Source organism: Pseudorca crassidens, chromosome 11, assembly GCF_039906515.1.
Source record: "Pseudorca crassidens isolate mPseCra1 chromosome 11, mPseCra1.hap1, whole genome shotgun sequence".
Classification (NCBI taxonomy): domain Eukaryota; kingdom Metazoa; phylum Chordata; class Mammalia; order Artiodactyla; family Delphinidae; genus Pseudorca; species Pseudorca crassidens.
In genome coordinates, this window is record NC_090306.1 from 17,450,560 (window position 1) to 17,475,499 (window position 24,940).

At 40.3% G+C, this 24,940-nt stretch overlaps 1 protein-coding gene and 1 long non-coding RNA gene across 2 annotated transcripts in view; both read right to left on the bottom strand.

Annotated features, from left to right (window-relative positions):
- LOC137201711 (uncharacterized) overlaps positions 1 to 24,940 on the bottom strand; it is a 127,552-nt gene that overhangs the window by 89,083 nt on the left and 13,529 nt on the right. The window lies entirely within an intron of this gene.
- LOC137201709 (nucleolar and coiled-body phosphoprotein 1-like) lies at positions 14,469 to 17,544 on the bottom strand. Its single transcript, XM_067695884.1, is given in 3 exon segments — positions 14,469 to 16,084; positions 16,086 to 17,198; positions 17,273 to 17,544. Coding segments are annotated over 3 exon segments (2,109 nt in total). The 5' UTR covers positions 17,410 to 17,544; the 3' UTR covers positions 14,469 to 15,225.

The window sequence follows — 24,940 nt, forward strand, 5'->3', positions numbered from 1 at the left end:
CTAAACGCAGCTCTTGTTCTTCCCGAAGACCACATCTCTATTCAGTATTTCGGCTATAACCTCCATGCAGATGACTCCAAAACCTAATCTCTGTTGTGAGATCTGGTTGCGTTTCAAGTTCTTTGTATTATAGGCCAGACTCCTGTACCTCATCTCTCAAATGTCTGATTTTATCATTGGGACATCACAGCCTTCCTCAGTTTCTCCTTTTCATTTCTAGTCAGACACTAAATCTTGAGCTTGATGCTACTAGCCCAGTGTCCCTTCAGTTTATCTAATACTATTGCTAGATTAATTATGTATTTGCTGTTATCATTTACAAAATCTGTAGTGACTCCATGCTGACCACAGAATGTAATCAAACATTTCCCAGTCTGAATGTACTCTGGACACAATATTTCCAGCTTCGGTTCCTACTGATTCTTGTGCGGTTCTCCACCCCAATCAAGCTATTCTGTGTAATTCTCCAACCATGCCTCTATTAGCCTATTCTCAAGTCTTATATTTAATCACCACATGAGTCACTCATTCCTAAAAAAACGTCCTGACAAAATACCTCCTGTAAATACCATGTATAAGTAGAGATTATACTAGAGTCCTTGTTTCATTCCCCTCACCCAAAGCCAAATACAAAGAGACAGTTCAGACCACATTGTGACTCTTAGTTCCTGTGTGCCCAATAGTAGGGAAACTTAGCCAAGAAAATATATCTTCAGCTCTGACATGTAAAGAACTTCGAAGTTGCCAACCCCTTCCCCTTCCAGTTTGTTCAACAAGACAAACTGGCCAAAATCAATGACAATCACATCCAGAGATAGAGCACCTGATATTGGTTTGCCTAGAGCAAAACCTGCTGGATGCCATAAACTGACGGGAACATTTAGTAATTTGCAAATTGCCAGAAGTTGTGTGGAACTAATGTGAGAGTGAGAAACTCCTAGAAACTGCAGTCATGGGAGGTGGGAGTGGGACACACTTTCCCTCCAGAAATGCCAGCAGGTTATCACAAAACGGGTCTGAGGATTCAAGAAAAATCCCCTTATGGTCCTGATAGGAGAAACCCTATCTCCCTAAGAAAGGACTACTCCAGTAGGAAGGACATTTCCCCAGAGGGCAATACAGAAGACTTACCCCAACAGGGAGAAGGGAACTCCGCTCCACTCCAACATCTCTGTCTCATCTAAGGTGGGGAAATTCCCCCTTATTCAACAGGGGAGATGACATTAAGGAAATAGAGAATGCTGCAGGCAGGAAAAACAGTAGCAGCAGGAGGAAGAAAGCTATACGTTGTAGGAGAGACAGAAACACCTGTGAAGGCATATTCCCAAGACAAGCCCACTAAGAGACCAAGTCTTAGAAGATTTTAGAATGCTGCCCGTCTTCTACACCCTATGCTACACCAATATGTTGCTAGTATGATAACAGTGGATTACAGCTTAAAAGACTACAAGACACAGACTTTCTCTGAGGAGAAATAAAAAAAGGAAGTCCCAAAATCAAAACCAAGGACATGGAGGAATTTGAAGTCTCTGGTCCCTATAGCTACAGGAAAGAGTAAATACAGCCCAACTCCTAGAAAGATTAACATAAATCTTCATACTAGAGACTTTGTGTCTTGGTACCCATTACCCAATAACATACATGGCTTTCAACAACAAAATTATAAAGCATACAAAAGGCAAGAAAAAGCAGAGTCTGAAGAGAAAAAGCAATCATCAGATCCAGAGTCAGAGATGACACACTTGTTAGTATTATCAAATAGGCAATTTAAATAGCTATGATTATCTAAAAGGATGTAATGAGAAAAGTACCCAACATGAAAGACCAGAAAAGTAATGTCAGTAGAGAGATGGACACTAGAAGAAAGAATCAGAAGTAAATGCTAGAAATCAGACACAGGAACAGAAATGAAGAATGCCTTTGAGAGTGGGTGAGTAGACTTGAAACAGCTGAGGAAAGAATGGGCGAACTTAAATATTAGCCGATTTTATTTTGTTTTTCTCTATACATCTGAATTACATGTTTATTTTATTACATTTTGTTTTTTTCCAGTTTCATTGAGCTATACTTGACATATAACATTTTGTAAGTTTAAGGTGTACGACGTGATGATTTGAAATATGTATGCATTGCAAATGATTATCACAATAATGTTAGCACATCCATTACCTCACACAGCTACCATTCCGTGTGTGTGTGTGTGTGTGTGTGTGTGGTGAGAACATTTAAGATCTACTCTCTTAGCAGCTTTCAAGTGTACAACACAGTATTGTTAACTACAGTCACCATGCTGGACATTAATTCCCAGAAACTTACATATCTTATAACTGGAACTTTGGACCCTTTGACCAACATCATCTGTTTCCCTTATTCCCCAGCCCCTGGCAACCACCAGTACACTCTCTATTAATTCGTTTGGTTTTTTGGTTGCTTTTTTTTAGATTCTACATATAAGTGAAATCACATGGCATTTGTCTTTCTCTGTCTGGCTTATTTCACTTAGCATAAGTGCCCTTAAGTTTCATTAGTGTTGGGCAAATAGCAGAATTTCCTCCTTTTTATGGCTGAATAATATTCCACTGTATATATCTATATACCACGTTTTCTTCATTCACCATTGATGGACACTTAGGTTGTTTCCATGTGTTATGAACTTGTCAAGTTAACACTTAATAAGTGGATCACATAGATATGTGGTCAACCAAGGTAGTGACACAGGAGACTCCTGAACTCCTCACACCAACACAACAAATGTACAGCTACATATAGAGCAATTTCCTTTAAAAGAAATCCAGAAATTAGCTGAGTGATTCCTAAACATCAGACAAATGAGAAAATACACACATTGAAACTGGTAAAAAAGGCTGAGACACACTCTTGCTATAAACCCTACTCCCAGCACAGTAGGGGACGATCAGGAGGGAACTCCAACTACCAGTTTCTCCCAGAAGAGTGAAGAGTTTGGACATTACATTTAGCACCCAAACTTTTAAGACGCCCACACAATAGATGGGACCCCAAAACACCTAACTCTGAGAGCCAGTGAGGCTTGCATACATAAGACCCAAAAGACTATCGCAAAAGAAGAAGCAATAGTTAATGTGCATATGAGCACTTGACAAAGCTATCCCACCAGGGCTCAGTGCAGAGGAAGCAGACAAAAACACACATCTCACACTTTTTCCCTGGAAGCACCTTAACTACATTCTTTACCAGCTGCTGCCTGAGAGTCCAGTCTTGGTAAGACATATGTTTCTAGGAATTTATCCACTTCTTCTAGGTTATCCAATTTGTTGGAATATAATTTTTCACAGTAACCTTTATAATCCTTTGTATTTTTGTAGTGTCAGTTGTAATGTCTCCTCTTCCATTTATAATTTTATTTGAGTCCTCTCTTTTTTCTTTTTGGTTAGCTAAAAGTTTGTCAGTTTTGTTTATGTTTTAAAAAAACCAACTCTTAAAGTTTCATTGATTTTTTTTCTATTGTCTTTCTAGTTTCTATTTCATTTATTTCTAATCTTTATTATTTCCTTCTTTCTGTTAACTTAAGGCTTAGTTTTTTCTTTTTCTAATTCCTTGAAATTAGGTGGTTTATTTGAGATCTTTCTTTTAATGTATGTGTTTATCACTATAAACTTCCCTCTCAGAACTGTTTTTGCTGCATTCCATAAGTTTTGATATCTTGTATTTCCATTTTCATTTGTCTTGACCTATTCTTTTATTTCCCTTTTGACTTCTTTTTTCACCAACTGGTTGATGAGGAGTGTGTTAATTTCCACATATTTGTGAGTTTTCCAAATTTCCTCCTGTTATTGACTTCTAGTTTTATACCATTGTGGACAGAACAAATGCTTGACATAATTTCAATATTCTTAAATTTGTTAAGGCTTGCTTTATGACCCAATATATGATCGCTCCTGGAGAATGTTCCATGTGTGCTTGAGAAGAATGTTTATTTTGGTGGTATTGGGTGGAATATTCTATATATTTTGTTAGGTGCATTTGGTTTACAGTGTTAATTCAGGTCTGCTGTTTTCTTATTGATTTTCTGTCTGGTTGATCTATCCAGGGTGATCATAGCATATGGATAAATGAAATGACTGACAGCAGTGTCTCAAGGGATGGGAAGGATGACTTGGGAATACACTCATAAAGTGGCACAGTATAGTGTTATTTGAAGGTGGACTTAGAATATTTTTAAATGTATATTGTAAACCCTAGGGCAACAACTGAAAATGTTTTTTTTCAATGTCGAGAGGAAGTAAAATGGAACAATACAAAATTCTCAATTAAACACATGGAAGTCAGAAAAAGAGGGGTGGGAGAAAAATGAACAAATGTAATAGAAAATAGAAAACAGTTACAAAGATGGTAAATTTTAATCCAACTATATCAATAATCACTTTAAATGTGAATCGTCTAAACACACTAGTTAAAAGACAGAGATCTTCAGATCGGATTAAAAAACTAGACCCAACTTTATGCTGTCTACCACAAACCTATTTTAAATATAATGACTCAGAAAAAATTAAAAGTAATGAGATGGAAAAAGAAACACCATGCTAACACTAATCAAATGATAATATCATACACTGTACAAGTTATCTATTGCTATATAATGAACTACTTCAAAATATGTTTGCTTAAAACAACCATTTAATTTTTCACAGTTCTTTGGGTCAGCAACTTGAATAGAACGCAGTAGGGTTGTCCTTCTGGTCTCACCTGGGCTTACTCTTGTGGTCGCAGTCACCTAGTGGCTAGAATGACTGAATGATCTGAATTTTACTCACATGCTGGTTGTTGTCTGGGTCTCTCTCTTCTTGTAATCTTTCAACTTTAAGGAGAGCAGCCTAGGCTTCCTAACATGGCAATCTCAGAGCAGCTAGAAGGTGAGATTGGAAGCTGCAACACCTGTTGAGTGCTTCCTTAGAAGTCACCCAATGTCACTTCAGTCCCATTTCTACTGGTCAAAGTGAGGCAAGTTGCTGACTATCCAGCCCAGATCAAGAAGTCAGGAGATAGAGTCTATTTCCTAATGCAAGGAGTTTTATTTTTAATCCACTATCTATGTTGATATGTTCAGCTTTGGGAATTAAAGAAGCTGGAAAAAGAGATATGTTTGAGGGCTTTTATTGGAATTATTATGCATTATGCACTTTGGGCAAGTTAGTCAACTTCTCTGTGCCCTACCTTCCTTACTCTAATTGAAGCTAATAATATTATAGTATCACCTCAGAGGATTGTGAAGGTTAAATGAGATAATATATAAGTAGCATCTTTAGAGGAGTACCTGGTTCATGTAGGGCCTCTAAGCATTGATGGTGATGATGATGATGATGAGTGATGAATTGATTTAGCAATTACTACTTCTAGATTCTAGCTTCAACTTTGTCACTAATTAGCTAGGTGGCATTTTTCAAATCATTTAACACCCTCAAATTAGTTTATTTGACTATGAACTGAGGGGCTTATATAACAGACTACCTCTACGATCCCTTCTCATTCTATAGTTGCAACTGTACTGATGTTTAACTGAGAAGAAATATTTCACATAGGAGAAATATATGCCAAATTTATGGTAAATATAGGTATTTAGGGCACTGGGGATGACTGGCCACAGAATTACAGTGCAGAAGTCTTTTAAATTTCTTATTACAAAAATAAACTGGAAAAGGAAATACTCTGGATTAGATCCTGTGGTTCTTTGAGGGAGAGCAGCTATCAACAAAATAATCTGTGAGGACTATTTACTTTTCTTCAATTCAGCAATAAAGCATTAGCATGTTAAAGGTATTATAATAGTCCCTGAAGATAAAAAGATAAATAAGACACCAGTTCTACTGATGTCTGCTCTGATGCAGAAATCAGCAGAGGCAAAATTAGCCTAGGCTGGCCAACAAGTATAGAGGAATGGGATGAGAGATGAGTCTGGAGCGGTAAACAAACAAAGCCAAATCATACAGGGTCTTGGGAGTTACACTAAGGAATTTTTATTTTATTCTAAGACCAAGGGTAGAGAGAGGCCCTCAAAAATCTTGAAGCAGGAAAAGCTTTTCAGGTGAAGGTGCAATTCGAAGTGGCCTTAAAGATGACAGAAAATTTACTACCAGCTAGATTGTCTACTTAGTGCTTGCTCTTCTCTTTGTAAAAACTTACAGTGACTCCAAACTGCCCACAGAATAAGGTAAACACTTCTCAGTCTAAGGCAAGTGTTATAGTTCTTTGTATCCTTCCTGCCCTTCTACTCTGATGCAGAAATCAGCAGAGACAAAATTAGCCTTCCTCTCCTTACCCGACCCGTGCCCATTATTCTCTTAAAGTTCAATCTTCCTTCATAGCCTGGAGTATTTATATGGGTGTTCATTTGTTTAAGTTCTAAAAGGTCAGAAGGCCGGTCTGTTCTATTGGCATCGTGTGGCTTCAGTGTGGTGATTCAGAGGATGTTGAGATGGGCTAGGCTGATCACCCTTGATACTGGAGGACTTACTCTTCCAACTGCTGCGAATATTGTCAAGTAGATGAGCCTCAGCTGTCAGCCCTCTGCAGCGCTGCTTCAGCTAAAAGAGAGCTACTTCACCGAAAAGTCACCCCTTCCTGGGGGTAGCCAACATCCAATGACTGGATGGACCCAAGGATAAAAGTTCTCCCCACTTTCCCCAATAAGAGGCAACACTAAGGGGTCATGCTAGCTTCAGAGCTCCCTGTGGGGTCAGCTGAAGCCGTTGTTGAGACTGCATAGCAGCCCATCTTCTCCCTCTGCCCAATCCTCCCAAGATCACTTTCCTATAAACCTCCTGGACATTAATCTCCCTCTCAGAGTCTGCTTCTCAAATAGGACACTGGGAAATATTTCCTGAATGAGCAAAAGAATGAATATACCGAAGGATAGATCCTATACAATTTGGGAGGGGAAATAGAGGAATCACTTTTACCTGAATTGTAATTATTTCCTCATCATTTAAAGGGCCATATGAGAAGTCTTAATAGTCTCTGCTACAATTCTCCTGTGTCTGGTCTTTCGTTTGTTTTCTACATACTGATACAAATTGTTTTCTCCAAGTGGAAAAGTTTTTATTATGAATGTCACCTTTGATGACCTTGTGCTCTTGTCTGCCTGAACTGGCTGGAAAACTTTTACTACTAAAAATATACTAAAGAATGTTGGTTTGTCCACATTTCATTGACAATATTCTTTTTTATACTGGGTAAAATTTTATTTTTAAAAAATTCTTATTGGAGTAGAGTTGATTTACAATGTTGTGTTAGTTTCAGGTGTACTGTAAAGTGAATCAGTTATACATGTACATATATCCACTCTTTTTTAGATTCTTTTTCCAAATAGGTCATTACAGATTATTGAGTAGAGTTCCCTGTGCTATACCATAGGTCCCTATTAGTTACCTATTTTATATATAGTAGTGTGTATATGTCAATGCCGCCCCACCCCCTGCCCCCCTGGTAACCATAAGATTATTTTCTACATCTGTGACTCTATTTCTGTTTTGTAAATAAGTTCATTTGTACTATTTTTTTAGATTACACATATAAGTGATATCACTGCTGATATTCTTAATGAAGGACTGTTTCATGCTTTATTATTAAATTGGTCTCAAAATATAAAGATAAAATAGATGCAATATTAAGTATCTGTATGCCGAGGAAAATACATGTATTTAAAAAATCTCAGTGGTTAACATTTTGGCCACTGGGTGTCACCACAGTTCTAGCGGTTTTTTGTTTGTTTTTTTTTTTTGTTTTTATTGGAGCATAGTTGATTAACAACGTTGTGTTAGTTGCAAATGTACAGCAAAGTGATTCAGTTATACATACACATGTATCTATTCTTTTTCAAATTCTTTTCCTATTTAGGTTATTACAGAATACTAAGCAGAGTTCCCTGTGCTATACAGCAGGTCCTTGTTGGTGTTTTAAATATAATAGTGTGTATATGTCAATCCCAACCTCCCACTCTCTCCCTCCCCCTTTCCCCCCAGTAACCATAAGTTCGTTCTCTAAGTCTGTGAATCAGTTTCTCTTTTGTAAATAAGTTCATTTGTATCATTTTTTTTGGATTCTGCATATAAGTGATATCATATGATATTTGTCTTTCTCTGTCTGACATACTTCATTTAGTATGATAATCTCCAGGTCCATCCATGTTGCTGTAAATGGCATTATTTCATTCTTTTTAATGGCTGAGTAATATTCCATTGTGTATATATGTACCACATCTTCTTTATCCATTCATCTGTTGATGGACATTTAGGTTGCTTCCATGTCTTGGCTATTGTAAACAGCGCTGCAATGAACATTGGGACACATATATCCTTTCAAACCATGTTTTTCTCTGGATATATGCCCTATTTTTAGTTTTTTAAGGAAGCTCCATAATGTTCTCCATAGTGACTATAACAATTTACATTCCTACCAACAGTGCAAGAGGGTTCCCTTTTCTCCACACCCTCTTCAGCATTAATTGTCTGTAGATTTTTTGATGATGGTCATTCTGACTGGTGTGAGATGATATCTCATTGTAGTTTTGATTTGCATTCCTCTAATAATTAGCGATGTTGAGCATCTTTTCATGTGTTTGTTGGCCATCTGTATGCCTTCTTTGGAGAAATGTCTATTTAAGTCTTCTGCCCATTTTTTGATTGGGTTGTTTGTTTTTCTGATATTGAGACACATGAGCTCTTTGTAAATTTTGGAGACTAATGCCTTGTCGGTTTCTTCATTTGTAAATATTTTCTCCCAATCTGTGGGCTGTCTTTACGTTTTGTCTATGGTTTCGTTTGCTGTGCAAAAGCTGTTGAGTTTAATTAGGTCCCATTTGTTTATTTTTGTTTTCATTTCCATTACTCTAAGAGACAGCTCAAAAAAGATATTGCTGTGATTTATGTCAAAGAGTGTTCTATGTTTTCCTCTAAGAGTTTTATAGTCTTACAGTTAGGTCTTTAATCTATTTTGAGTTTATTTTTGTGTATAGTGTTAAAGAATGTTCTAATTTTATTTTTTTACATGTAACTGTCCAGTTTTCCCAGCACAATTTATTGAAGAGAGTGTCCTCCATTGTATAGTCTTGCCTCTTTTGTCATAGATTAATTGACCATAGGTGCATGGGTTTATTTCTGGGCTTTCTATCCTGTTTCATTGATCTATATTTCTGTTATTGTGCCAGTACCATACTGATTTGATGACTGTAGCTTTGTAGCATAGTCTGAAGACAGGGAGCCTGATTCCTCCAGCTCCATTTTTCTTTCTCAAATTTGCTTTGGCTATTTGGGGTCTTTTGTGTTTCCATGCAAATTTTGAGATTTTCTGTTCTAGTCCCATGAAAAATGCCATTGGTAATTTGATAGGGATTGCATTGAATCTATAGATTGCCTTGGGTAGTATAGTCATTTTGAGAATATTGATTCTTCCTATCCAAGAACATGGTATATCTTTCCATCTGTGTCAATTTTGATTTCTTTCATCAGCCTCTTATAGTATTCCATGTACAGCTCTTTTGCTGTCTGGGTAGGTTTATTCCTAGGTATTTTATTCTTTTCAAAGCAATGATAATGGAATTGTTTCCTTAATTTCTCTTTCTGATGTTTCATTTTTAGCGTATAGAAATGCAAGAGATTTACCTGTATTAATTATGTAACCTGCAACTTTACCAAATTCACTGATGAGCTCTAGTAGTTTTCTGTTAGCATCTTTAGGATTTTCTATGTATAGTATCATGTCATCTGCAAACAGTGACAGTTTTACTTCTTTTTGTCCAATTTGGATTCCTTTTATTTTTCTTCTCTGATTGCTGTGGCTAGGACTTCCAAAACTGTGCTGAATAAAAGTGGCAAGAGTAGACATCCTGTCTTATTCCTGATCTTAGAGGAAATGCTTTCAGCTTTTCACAGTTGAGTGTGATGTTAGCTGTAGGTTTGTCATATATGGTCTTATTATGGTTGAGGTAGGTTCCCTCTATGCCCACTTTCTGGAGAGTTTTTCATTTTTTCAAATGAATGTTGAATTTTGTCAAAAGCTTTTTCTGCATCTATTGGGATGATCATATGGTTATTCATTCTTCAAGTTGTTAATGTGGTGTATCACACTGATTGATTTGTGGATATTGATAAATCCTTGCATCCCTGTGATAAATCTCACTTGATCATGGTGTATGATCTTTTTCATGTTTTTTTTTTTAATTTTTATTTTTGGCTGTGTTGGATCTTTGTTGCTGTGCGTGGGCTTTCTCTAGTTGTGGCGAGTGAGATCTACTATTCGTTGCAGTGCATGGGCTTCTCACTGCAGTGGCTTCTCTTGTTGTGGAGCACGGGCTCTAGGCGTGCTGGCTTCAGTAGTTGTTGCAGCACATAGGCTCAGCAGTTGTGCCACATGGGCCCTAGAGTGCACGGGTTTCAGTAGTTGTGGCACACAGGCTCAGTAGCTGTGGCAAATGGGCTTAGTTGCTCCGTAGCATGTGGAATCTTTCCAGACCAGGGATTGAACCTGTGTCCCCTGCATTGGCAGGTGGATTCTTAACCACTGTGCCACCAAGGAAGCCCCCCTTTTCATGTATTGTTGGATTCAGAGTGCTAGTATTTTGTTGAGGATTTTTGCGTCTATGTTCATCAGTGATATTGGCCTGTAATTTTTGTGATATCTTTGTCGAGTTTTGGTATCAGGATGATGGTGGCCTCAGAATGAGTTTGGGAGTATTCCTTTATATGAAATTCTTTGGAATAGTTTCAGAAGGATGGGAGCTAACTCTTCTCTAAACGTTTGGTATAATTTGCCTTTGAAGTGATCTGGTCCTGGAATTCTTTTCGTTGGGAGTTTTTTAATCACAGTTTCAATTTCAGTACTTGGGATTGGTCTGTTCATATTTTCTATTTCTTCCTGGTTTAGTCTTAGGAGACTGTACCTTTCTAAGAATTTGTCCACATATTCTAGGTTGTCCATTTTATTGGCATATAGTTGCTTGTAGTAGTCTCTTATGATCCTTTGTGGTGTCCATTGTACCTTCTTTTTCATTTCTAATTTTACTGATTTGAGCCCTCTCCCGTTTTTTCTTGATGAGTCTGGCTAAAGGTTTATCAATTTTCTTTATCTTTTCAAAGATATACTGGGTATCATCACAGTTCTAGCTTTTAAAATAAATAAAGTTTTAATTGATTGGACGTAACTAATAAATTATTTATTAATTAATAAGAAATTAATTAATGTTATTAAATCTCATGATTATTCATCTCATTAGAGACTTAATAACATATTTTCACTGTTCAACCATCATACATTGAACATTAATATCCACTAGAGGAAATTCTTTGTAAAATAGAATTTCAGCATGTTTTGTTTTTCTTCACAACAAATCATATATAGAGAAAATTTCTTGTAACCATGATTGGAGTATCTCATGTGAGTGGGCAAGTGGAATGGGAAGGCTAAGGCTGAAGGAGGACATGGAAACAGTTGAATTACTGCCTTATCAGAGAACCAGAGCCAACTAAATAGAGAGAGAGAGAGAGAGATTCCCAAAATAAAAATGACCTCTTTCTGTCTTAACTTCTTTTAATCCTTACAACCTCTGTAAAGTAAGTACTTTTATTTCCTCCATTTTACAGATGGAGAAACTGAGGCACAGAGAGGTTAATAACTACCCAAGATCAGACACAAGTTGGTGGAACCAGAATTCAAGACAGAGAACATTCCCAAGGGTAGCAGATTATACCCTTGGTGAAGGCCTAGACAGTGTTTTCAAAATGTCATGGTACCTCAACCACCCTCATCAAAGTTGAATATAATCATTGGTAAAGGGCTTCCCTGGTGGCGCAGTGGGTAAGAATCTGCCTGCCAACACAGGGGACACGGGTTCGAGCTCTGGTCTGGGAAGATCCCACATGCCGTGGAGCAACTAAGCCCATGCACCACAACTACTGAGCCTGCGCTCTAGAGCCTGTGAGCCACAACTACTGAGCCCACGCACAACAACTACTGAAGCCCACGCGCATAGAGCCCATGCTCCACAACAAAGAGAATCCACTGCAATGAGAATCGCACCGCAACAAAGAGTAGCCCCACTAGCTGCACCTAGAGAAAGCCCATGTGCAGCAACAAAGACCCAACACAGCCAAAAATAAATAAAATAAAAATAAATTTAAAAAAAATCATTGGTAAGTATAATAATTGTTAACATATGTATTCCAGTTGCATCCCTGACTACTGAATCAGAACTAACCCAGACCAATCAAATGAGAAGCTCTGGGTATGGGGCCCAGAGAATTGGTATTTTAAAAAGGTTTTTTTCCAGGTGATTCTCTTGTGCAGCCAGAGTTGATGTCATGTTTTTGAGCAATAGTTCTCAAATGAAATCTTGAACAAGTACCTTAGAGGTGATTCTGATGCAAATTCTGCAAAATACACTTTGAGAAACCGTCTTAATAAAAAGACAGGGACTTCCCTGGAGGTCCAGTGATTAAGACTACATTTCCACTGCAGGGGCACGGGTTCGATCCCTGGTTGGGGAACTAAGATCCCACGTGCCTCATGACCAAAATAAAAAATAAAAAGATGGGGCAGAGAAAAGGATGCCAAAGGGGGAAAAAGTGTTAGATGAAGACTCTTCCAGGTGGTATTAAACTATGGCTCATTTTCCAGATCCAGAGATCAGGCTGTCTTGAAGCTCACATCACAGACTGGGCAAGATGAATCTGTCAAGGGGCCAGCAAGTCCACCCGTAGTCTCTCCTCATGCCTGACCCACTTGGCTAGGGGGTTGTGTTTTGCAAAATATGAGACCTGGTTGGCCATGTGGGCATTCCGGGTCCACCAGCATAGCTGCACATTAGGGGTCCATCATGAGTGGGGGACCACTGCCTGCCAATGGCAGTCCACGGGACTCCTTTAAGGACCCCATTCCTGAGCCCACACACAGTGATTCAAGCCTGCAGAACTCTGTCACTGGACTTTTTAGTCATCACCCTCCACTTCTGGCTGTAAGGGCTAAAGAAATAACGCCTTCTGGCTTAATCACCAGTATCTTCACAGTCTAGTACAGCACCTGGAGTCCATTCTAAGGGATTCCCGATCCTTCTTCCATCACCTGTAAAAATAGGAAAGCCTGAAGTACTGGCAGGAAAAGCAACACAGACAGAAATAGGAGTCAAGACAGGACCACTGGATGTGGCTGGGGAAATGACAACACGTCGCTGTCCTCTTCCTTCCACCCTCTACCCACACTTGGTACCTACATTCTTCATCCTTCTCGCTTCTCGGGGAGGAGAGTCCCTGAGGGAGGCAATTCAGGGCATGGGAAAGGTGCTGAGCTGGATAGGCCCTCAGGGGTCTTTTTGTACAATCTCTCTCTTTTTTTTTTTTTTTGCGGTACGCGGGCCTCTCACTGCTGTGGCCTCTCCCGTTGCGGAGCACAGGCTCCGGACGCGCAGGCTCAGCGGCCATGGCTCACGGGCCCAGCTGCTCCACGGCATGTGGGATCTTCCCGGACCAGGGCACGAACCCGTGTCCCCTGCATCGGCAGGCGGACTCTCAACAACTGCGCCACCAGGGAAGCCCCAATCTCCTCATTTTACAAAAATAAATATCACTGCCCAAGTTCTCTTTCTCTGAATTTCACATCTCTCATTTCATAGCAGAGACCCAGGCCTGGGTCAGACTTTAAGAGCCAACAGCTCTGACTGAAAGCAGGGCCTTACTTGAACGAGCAGATGATTGTCCTCGATAGTCTAGGTATGAAACCAGCCCTGGCCAGGGCACTTATTAGCTGTCCTTCCTGCGACCCAGGGCCCTTTTGTTTAATTGGCATCATAGGAAGAGTACTGTGACGAGTCCTGTCACTGCAGCCTCATCCCCCTCGGCCTTAGTTTTGTTTGCACTCTATAGTGGCCTCAAGGAATTCCTACTTAGGTTTTATGACCCTCAGAGTGGAAATGTTACTTCACCCCTGGCTACAGAAGCCTTATAATCTTTTTTTTTTTTTTTTTTTTTCCCGATACGCGGGCCTCTCACTGTTGTGGCCTCTCCCGTTGCGGAGCACAGGCTCCGGACGCGCAGGCTCAGCGGCCATGGCTCACGGGCCCAGCCGCTCCGCGGCATGTGGGATCTTCCGGGACCGGGGCACGAACCCATATCCCCTGCATCGGCAGGCGGACTCTCAACCACTGCGCCACCAAGGAAGCCCCCTTATAATCTTAGTTATAAATCAGAAGCTGAACTCTCACAAAACAGGATATTGTTGACCTTTACTATGCGAGCAAAAGAAGAATGAAATGAGATATTTATTGGACTGGCTAGAACTACCTTTTGGATCAAATGTAATACTAACGTTATTAATTTGTATATTTACCTGATGACTTAAATATTTCTGTCAGGACTGAATAAGCTTCTCTGTCATTTTCCAACTCAGCTGTCTACTACCTGGCAGGATTTAGTTGGTCACATTTATTTATTTATTTATTTTTGTCTTTGAACAATAAAAAAGTTTATGCTTTCAAATTAAAAAACACATATTGCAAACATTATGTAATAATAAAATTATAGCAAACGAAATATTCAGACTGACCCCACAGCATTCACACCCCACCAGAATTTTGCCTGAAACAAAACAGTAAATTTTATCCCCCAAAGTAGGTAAGTCCATGCTGGCTGAAAACTTCAGTCCTAGACCCCACGAATGAGGTACGCAGTTCATGCTTAACAGATACATACATTAACCATTCTTAGCCGCCCCTCACCAGGGCCCTGAGGGGTAGGAAGGATGAAATGTGGACACAAGCACTCCCATAGACAGAATTCTCCAATTATAAAAATTCATAATGTGACCTTTACCACATCTTGGAAGATAGCTGAGATTTTAATCTGTGAACCCACCTCTGAAAACCACAACAAAAATCAATAAGAAATGGTCTAATGTAAAATATACAAATTTCTCAGTATGAGAACTTCCATAAAACAGGGAGAATGACAACTAAAACAATTTTTCTTAAAAAAGAACACTCCCCTTACCTTGTCCTTGCTACCCAACACTCAAAAACAAATCTGTACAAAACCACAAACACAGAAAAGGACCTTAGAGGATGTTACGACGCAAAGCCTTCAGACCTAACCTAAACTGCTCTCCTCACCGACACCCTCCCCCGACAGAGCTGAGGGTTCCCAGGTCGACTGGGGAAAGTGAGTGGTCTCAGACCATCACCCCTGCTGTGCTACAGATAGTCCACGGTCACTCGCTGTCAAACTTAACAGAATTGACTTGGACAGAGATGGAGCCTCCCCGGTAACTGCCCCGCTTCCTCTTGGTTTTCTCGTGCCGGAAGGATTTGCCTTTGGTGAACTTCAGAACTTGATTGGCTCGCTCCCCCCAGTCTCCGGTTGCACCCCGCTTGGCGTCAAAGGAATTGTCTGCCACTCGAGCATCCACCTCAATCTCCTCCTCCCTGACCCTTCGGAACAGGGAGGATCCCCTTCGTTCTCCTTTCTTCCTTTTAGGAAACATGTTGGGGGTCTGGGGCTTTATCTTCTTGGCTGGAGGAGTCTCTGCCTCCTTAGCAGCCTCATTCTGCTTCCACTTCTTTCCTGAACCTGGCTTAGCAACTGCCACTGCTGCCTTTTTCTTGCCCCCCTCCTCCTCGTTGCCGTCCTTGTCTGCTTTTCCATTCTGGGCAGTCAGTGCAGAGGTGCCATTGGCCTTGGCGGTTTGTGGTCTTGGAGTGCCCTTGGCCTTGGGCTTCTCCTCTTCCTCCTGCTCACCGGAGTCCTCAGAGGAAGAAGTGCTGCTGCCCTCGGCCTTCGCTTTCTTCACAGAGGCTGGTTTGGAAGGGGCTACAGTTCCCCCTGCCTTCTGTGGCTTCTTTTTGGCTGGGGGTTTAGGCGTCTTCTCTTGCTCGTCTTCCTCGCTGCTGGAGCTGTCTGAATCAGAGCTGCTGTCCCCACCACACTGAGAGGCCTGCCTGGCAGGCAACGACGGAGCTGCTTTGGCCATCAGCTTGGACTTAGGGGTGGCTACAGTCCTCTTCGTCTTCTCCTCCTCACTAGCACTGCTCTCCTCCTCGCTGGAGGTGCTATCAGCCTTTCTGGTCAGTGGCTGCAGGCTGCTTGGGCGTCGTAGCTGGCTTAACTGCAGACTGCCTGGGAGCGGCAGCCGGCTTACCCGAGGAATTCTGGGTGGTACTGGCTGGCTTGGCAGGAGCTTCATCCTCAGAACTGTCGGAGTCTGCGCTGTCTGAAGAGCTCTCTGCTGCCTTCTTTGCTGGAGCTGGTGTAGTAGTTGCTCTGGAGATGACTGCCTCAGCTGGAGGCCTCTTTTCTTCCTCAGAACTTGAATCAGGCTCGTCGCTGCTGTCCTTGCTGCTCTCCACAGGCTGCTGCTTCTCTGCAGCTTTCGTGGGAGCCTGAATTTCCAGGGACTTCTTGGGTGGGGGAACAGAGGGTGGGGGAACTGAACTATAGGGACCTGGTTTTTTCTTCTGCTCTTCCTCCTCCTCCTCCTCCTCACTGGAGGAGTCCTCACTGCTGGAACTCTTTTGGGCAGGAGCGACAGCTGCTTCCGCTGGGGCCTTGGCCACAGCTTGCGTTTTAGGTACAGTCTTCTTAGATACGGCTGCTGCCTTCCCCTCCTCTGAGTCATCATCACTGCTGCTGCTGCTGTTACCACCAGCTGCTTTGCCACTGACTACTTTAGGTGCGGGACGAGCTGGTGTACCTGGTTTGGCTAGGGCTTTAGCCTGAGCTTTAGCTGCCACGGGTGTTGTCTTTGGTTTCTGGTTCTTTGGCACCTCATCCTCTGAGCTTAAGTCAGAATCAGGATCAGAGCTCTTGGCCTTCTTAGGAGGAGCTTTGACTGTCTTGGCTTGGGGCTTAACTCCCTTCTGGACAGGCTTTTTCTTTTTGTCCTCCTCCTCATCATCACTGGATTCTTCACTGCTGCTGCTGCTCTCTGATGCCTTGACTGCAGCCTTTCCAGGGTGCTGAAGCAGACCGGCCTGCTTGGCAGGTACAGCAGCTTTCTTAGCGGGGGGCCCTTGGGCATTTTCCTCCTCACTGCTGTCCTCACTGCTGTCACTGGATGAAGTCTTCTTCTTAGCCTTCTTAGTCACTGGTCCATTTGCCTGTAACTTCCGCTTTGGGGCCTTGGTGGACTTGAGCCAGAAACTATAGATGTCCAAGAGGGAAGAGGTGTTGGCATCCTGCTGGGTCCATGAAACAAACATCTACACAGGAGGATGTTTGCGGCAACGTGGTTTATAATTCCAAATCACTGGAAACCATCAGCGCCTGTTGCCTTGGCGAACTTGTTGGCCATGTCCGAGAGCTGGTTATCGCACAGAAAGCCGAGCACGAGGGGATACAGGTTGCTGGGAACCACGCGGCGCAAGCCGGCGTCCGCCATCCCCTCGGCAATACGCATCACTACCGTTCGGTCACATTTATTTTAATTAAAATTTCCTTTGTGTCAATTACTTAGAAATATACCCTCTCTCCCTAACCAGGCTGCTTATCCCAAGGATGCTCTCTCCCTCTGTGCCTGCCCGTACCTCCCTCAGGTATCCTCTGCACAGATGCTGGTAGACTATGAAACTTTCACAAAATGAAGGCATAATCCAAATAACTGAGAGCATCCAAAGACCTATATTTTCTCATTTCTATTAAAGCAAATTTGATAATGTAAATTAATCTCCACAATCAACTTGATGTACCCTGCATCTGCAGAACACCTGAATAGACAACTAATTCATCCCAAATCGAGGCAGTGGACTTTGGGAGCAACGATATATATTTTTTTCCATTTTCTCTTTTTGTGAGTGTGTATGTGTATGCTTCTGTGCATGATTTTGTCTGTATAGCTTTGCTTTTACCATTTGTCCTAGGGTTCAGTCTGTCCATTTTTTGGTTTTTTGTTTTTAGTATAGTTTTTAGTGCTTGTTATCACTGGGGGATTTCTTTTTTGATTTGGTTGCTCTCTTCTTTCTTTCTTTTTTTAATTAACTTAAATTTTTTTAATAATTATTTCTTATTTTATTAACTTTATTTTATTTTTTCTTTCGTTCTTTCCTTTTTTCTCCCTTTTATTCTGAGCCATGTGGATGACAGGGTCTTGGTCCTCCGGCCGCGTGTCAGGCCTGTGCCTCTGAGGTGGGAGAACCGACTTCAGGATATTGGTCCACCAGAGACCTCCCAGATCCACGTACTATCAAATGGCAAAAATCTCCCAGAGATCTCCATCTCAATGAGAAGACCCAGCTCCACCCAATGACCAGCAAGCTACAGGGCTGGAAACCCTATGCCAAACAACTGGCAAGACAGGAACACAACCCCACCCATTAGCAGAGAGGCTGCCTAAAATCATAATAAGGTCACAGACACCCCAAAAAACACCATTGGATGTGGACCTGCCCACCAGAAAGAGAAGATCCAGCCTCAACCACCAGAAAACAGGCACTAGTCCACTCCACCAGGAAGCCTACACAACCCACTGAACCAACCTTAGCCACTGGGGGCAGACACCAAGACAACGGGAACTACGAACCTGCAGCCTGAAAAAAGGAGACCCCAAACACAGTAAGTTAAGCAAAATGAGGAGACAGAATAACACACAGCAGATGAAGGAGCAAGGTACAAACCCACTAGACCAAACAAATGAAGAGGAAATAGGCAGTCTACCTGAAAAAGAATTCAGAAAAATGATAGCAAAGATGATCCAAAATCTTGGAAATAGAATGGAGAAAATACAAGAAATCTTTAACAACGACCTAGAAGAACTAACGAGCAAACAAACAATGATGAACAACACAATAAATGAAATTTAAAAATCTCTAGAAGGAATCAATAGCAGAATAACTGAGGCAGAAGAATGGATAAGTGACCTGCATGATAAAATACTGGAAATAACTACTGCAGAGCAGAATAAAGAAAAAAGAACGAAAAGAATTGAGGACAGTCTCAGAGACCTCTGGGACAACACTAAATACACCAACATTCGAATTATAGGGGTCCCAGAAGAAGAAGAGAAAAAGAAAGGGACTGAGAAAATTTTTGAAGAGATTATAGTTGAAAATTCCCCTAATATGGGAAACGAAATAGTTAGTCAAGTCCAGGAAGCGCAGAGATTTCCATACAGGATAAATCCAAAGAGAAACACACCAAGACACATATTAATCAAACTATCAAAAAGTAAATACAAAGAAAAAATATTAAAAGCGGCAAGGGAAAGACAACAAATAACATAAAAGGGAATCCCCATAAGGTTAACAGCTGATCTTTCAGCAGAAACTCTGCAGGCCAGAAGGGAGTGGCAGGACATATTTAAAGGGATGAAAGGGGAAAACCTACAATCAAGATTCTCTATCCAGCAAGGATCTCATTCAGATTTGACAGAGAAATTAAAACCTCTATAGGCAAGCAAAAGCTAAGAGAATTCAGCACCACCAAACCAGCTTTACAACAAATGCTAAAGGAACGCCCCAAGGCAGAAAACACAAGAGAAGGAAAAGACATACAATAACAAACACAAAACAATTAAGAAAATGGTACTAGGAACATACATATCAATAACTACCTTAAATGTAAATGGATTAAATGCTCCAAGCAGAAGACACAGACTGGCTGAATAGATACAAAAACAAGACCCATATATATGCTGTCTACAAGAGACCCACTTCAGACCTAGGGACACATATAGACTGAAAGTGAGGGGGTGGAAAAGATATTCCATGCAAATGGAAATCAAAAGAAAGCTGGAGTAGCAATCCTCATATCAGACAAAATAGACTTTAAAACAAAGACTATTACAAGAGACAAAGAAGGACACTACATAATGATCAAGGATCAATCCAAGAAGAAGATATAACGATTGTAAATATTTATGCACCCAACATAGGAGCACCTCAATATATAAGGCAAATGCTAACAGCCATAAAAGGGGAAATTGACAGTAACACAATCATAGTAGGGGACTTTAACACCCCACTTTCACCAATGGACAGATCACCCAAAATGAAAATAAATAAGGAAACACTAGCTTTAAGTGATACATTAAACAAGGTGGACTAAATTGATATTTACAAGACATTCCATCCAAAAACAACAAAATTCACTTTCTTCTCAAGTGCTCATGGAACATTCTCCAGGATAGATCATATCTTGGGTCACAAATCAAGCCTTGGTAAAGTTAAGAAAATTGAAATCATATCAAGTATATTTTCTTACCATAACGCTATGAGACTAGATATCAATTACAGGAAAAAATCGGTAAAAAATACAACACATGGAAGTTAAACACTACACAACTTATTAACCAAGAGCTCACTGAAGAGATCAAAGAGGAAATCAAAAAATACCTAGAAACAAATGACAATGAAAATACAATGACCCAAAATCTATGGGATGGAGCAAAAGCAGTTCTAAGAGGAAAGTTTATAGCAATAAAATCCTACCTCAAGAAAAAAGAATCATCTCAAATAAACAACCTAACCTTACACCTAAAGCAATTAGAGAAAGAAGAACAAAAAACCCCCAAAGTTAGCAGAAGGAAAGAAATAATAAAGATCAGATCAGAAATAAATGAAAAAGAAATGAAGGAAACAATAGCAAAGATCAATAAAACTAAAAGCTGGCATTCTGAGAAGATAAACAAAAGTGATAAACCATTAGCCAGACTTATCAACAAAGAAAGGGAGAAGACTCAATAGAATTAGAAATGAAAAAGGAGAACTAACAACTGGCACTGCAGAAATACAAAGGATCGTGAGAGATTGCTACAAGAAACTATATGCCATTACAATGGACAACCTGGAAGAACTAGACAAATTCTTAGAAAAGCACAACCTTCTGAGACTGAACCAGGAAGAAATAGAAAATATAAACAGACCAATCACAAGCACTGAAATTGAAACTGTGATTAAAAGCCTTCCAACAGGGCTTCACTGATGGCGTAGTGTTTGAGAGTCCACCTGCCGATGCAGGGGACACAGGTTCGTGCCCTGGTCCGGGAAGATCCCACATGCCGCGGAGCAGCTAGGCCCGTGAGCCATGGCCGCTGAGCCTGCGTGTCTGGAGGCTGTGCTCCGCAACGGGAGAGGCCACAACAGTGAGAGGCCCGTGTACGCAAAAAAACCAAAAACCAAAACAAAACAAAAAAACCCTTCCAACAAACGAAAGCCCAGGACCAGATGGCTTCACAGGTGAATTCTATCAAACATTTAGGGAAGAACTAACACCTATCCTTCTCAAACTCTTCCAAAATATGGCACAGGGAGGAATACTCCCAAACTCATTTTACAAGGCCACCATCACCCTGATACCAAAACCAGACAAAGATGTAACAAAGAAAGAAAACTACAGGCCAATATCACTGATGAACATAGATGCAAAAATCTTCAACAAAATACTAGCAAACAGAATCCAACAGCACATTAAAAGGATCATACATCATGATCAAGTGGGGTTTATCCCAGGAAAGCTAGGATTCTTCAATATACGCAAATCAATCAATGTGATACACCATATTAAGAAATTGAAAAATGAAAACCATATGATCATCTCAATAGATGCAGAGAAAGCTTTCGACAAAGTTCAACACCCATTTATGATAAAAACCCTCCAAAAGTAGGCATAGAGGGAACTTACCTCAACATAATAAAGGCCATATATAACAAACCCACAGCCAACATCATCCTCAATGGTGAAAAACTGAAACCATTTCGACTAAGATCAGGAACAAGACAAGGTTGCCCACTCTCACCACTAATATTCAACATTGTTTTGGAAGTTTTAGCCACAGCAATCAAAGAAGAAAAAGAAATAAAAGGAATCCAAATCAGAAAAGAGGAAGTAAAGCTGTCGCTGTTTGCAGATGACATGATACTATACATAGCGAATCCTAAAGATGCAACCAGGAAACTACTAGGGCTAATCAAAGAATTTGGTAAAGTAGTTTACAAAACTAATGCACAGAAATCTCTAGCATTCCTATACACTAATGATGAAAAATCTGAAAGAGAAATTAAGGAAACACTCCCATTTACCATTGCAACAAAAAGAATAAAATACATAGGCATAAACTTACCTAAGGAGACAAAACACACGTATGCAGAAAACTCTAAGACAGTGATGAAAGAAATTAAAGATGATACAAACAGATGGAGAGATATACCTTGTTCTTGGATTGGAAGAATCAACATTGCGAAAATGACTCTACTACCCAAAGCAATCTACAGTTTCCATGCAATCCCTATCAAACTACCACTGGCATTTTTCACAGAACTAGAATAAAAAATTTCACAATTTGTATGGAACACAAAAGACCCCGAATAGCCAAAGCAATCTTGAGAAAGAAAAACGGAACTGGAGGAATCAGGCTCCCTGACTTCAAACTATACTACAAAGCTACAGTAATCAAGACAGTATGGTACTGGCACAAAAACAGATATATAGATCAATGGAACAGGATAGAAAGCCCAGAGATAAGCCCATGCACATGTGGTCACCTTATTTTTGATAAAGGAGGCAAGAATATACAATGGAGAAAAGACAGCCTCTTCAATAAGTGGTGCTGGGAAAACTGGACAGCTACATGTAAAAGAATGAAATTAGAACACTCTAAATTACCACACACAAAAATAAACTCAAAATGGATTAAAGACCTAAATGTAAGGCCAGACACTATCAAACCCTTAGAGGAAAACATAGGCAGAACACTCTATGACATAAGTCACAGCAAGATCCTTTTTGACCCATGACCTAGAGAATGGAAACAAAAATAAACAAATGGGACCTAATGAAACTTAAAAGCTTTTGCACAGCAAAGGAAACCATAAACAAGATGAAAAGACCACCCTCAGAATGGGAGAAAATATTTGCAAATGAAGCAACAGACAAAGGATTAATCTCCAAAATTTACAAGCAGCTCAGTATCAAAAAACAAACAACCCAATCCCAAAATGGGCAGAAGACCTAAACAGACATTTCCCCAAAGAAGATATACAGATTGCCAACAAACACATGAATGAATGCCCAACATCATTAATCATTAGAGAAATGCAAATCAAAACTACAATGAGGTATCACCCTCACACCAGTCAGAATGGCCATCATCAAAAAATCCACAAACAGTAAATGCTGGAGAGGGTGTGGAGAAAGGGAACCCTCTTGCACTGTTGGTGGGAATGTAAATTGATACAGCCACTATGGAGAACAGTACGGAGGTTCCTTAAGAAACTAACAATAGAACTACCGTACGACCCAGCAACCCCACTTCTGGGCATATACCCTGAGAAAACCACAATTCAAAAAGAGTCATGTACCAAAATGTTCATTGCAGCTCTATTTACAATAGCCAGGACATGGAAGCAACCTAAATGTCCATCGACAGATGAGTAGATAAAGAAGATGTGGCACATATATACAATGGATATTACTCAGCCATAAAAAGAAATGAAACTGAGTTATCTGTAGTGAGGTGGATGGACCTAGTGTCTGTCATACAGAGTGAAGTAAGTCAGAAAGAGAAAAACTAATACCATATGCTAACACATATATATGGAATCTTAAAAAAAAAAAAAATGGTCATGAAGAACCTAGGGGCAGGATGGGAATGAAGATGCAGACCTACTAGAGAATGGACTTGGGGACACGGGGAGTTGTTTTGTTTTTTTTTTTTTTACAAAGTAAACTGTGATTTTATTGTGAAAATCTCATAGATGGAACATTAAATTGAATATTTATTCTGTCCATTTCATTTTACAATAATCTTACCACTTATTTTTGTACCGTGTATTTCAATTGCCTGTTTAGTGAAAATAAAGAAACCTATAGTTTTTGGCTTGTTTTAGCTTAAATTTTACCATTGAATTAAAGACTGCACCATGAAATGCGTTGCCAACAGCCACATCCCAGCCCCCAAGTAAAGAATGTTTTGGCTGCTAGTTCAACCCCAAGAAAACAATCTTTGACTTCTATCACCTTAAAATGCCAGTGTTACTAGCAAAAGATTTTTGTTCCCCACAATAAAAACCAACCCTAGGATCTTTAAGGTCCTAGTTAACAAAATTTTCACGTGTGCAAAGTTCGACTGAAATAAATATATTTCTCTCATTTATCCTTCCCACCCAGCATTCCTGTTTTCAGCTAATTTTAAGGGATATAATTTCTAAAATTAGGGCAAAGAGTAAATTTCCTGCTTTCTACTTCAATGCTTTAACTCTCCTCCAACCTACACAGTTGTGGAGGATAAAAGAGCTGACATCTGACGCCAAGCATGAAGAAACAATATTAGCACATGTTAGTCTAACCATCTGCCAATTAGGGAAGGGTAAGCTGGGACAAAGTGAGAGAGTGGCATGGACATATATACACTACCAAATGTAAAACGGAGAGCTAGTGGGAAGCAGCCGCATAGCACAGGGAGATCAGCTCGGTGCTTTGTGACCACCTAGAGGGGTGGGATAGGGAGGGTGGGAGGGAGGGAGACGCAAGAGGGAGGAGATATAGGGATATATGTATATGTATAGCTGATTCACTCTGTTATAAAGCAGAAGCCTACACACCATTGTAAAGCAATTATCCTCCAATAAAATGTTAATAAATAAATAAAAAGAAGAAGTAAAGTGGAATTCTTCCACTTGGGGGAGAAGAAAAAGGAAAGAAAATAGTATCAGAGGGAAGATCCCAGAATCAGGAAATGGCATTGCTTCTAAAACACACCAACTGGGGCACAAGGTCAATTTCACGAGGTCAAAATGCCTGGCCCTTAGAAGGGCAATGTTAATATTATTAATTTACTTAATATTTTCCCATCCTTCTTAGTTCTCCCTTCCAGCCTCTTATATCAATTCGCCTGAACCACTGTTGTCTTCTTCCGTTTGACCTGACTTTTGTTTGCTTGGTTTCTGATTTATTCTTTCACTCTTTCTTTTAAGAAAAAAATATTTAAAAAATAATAG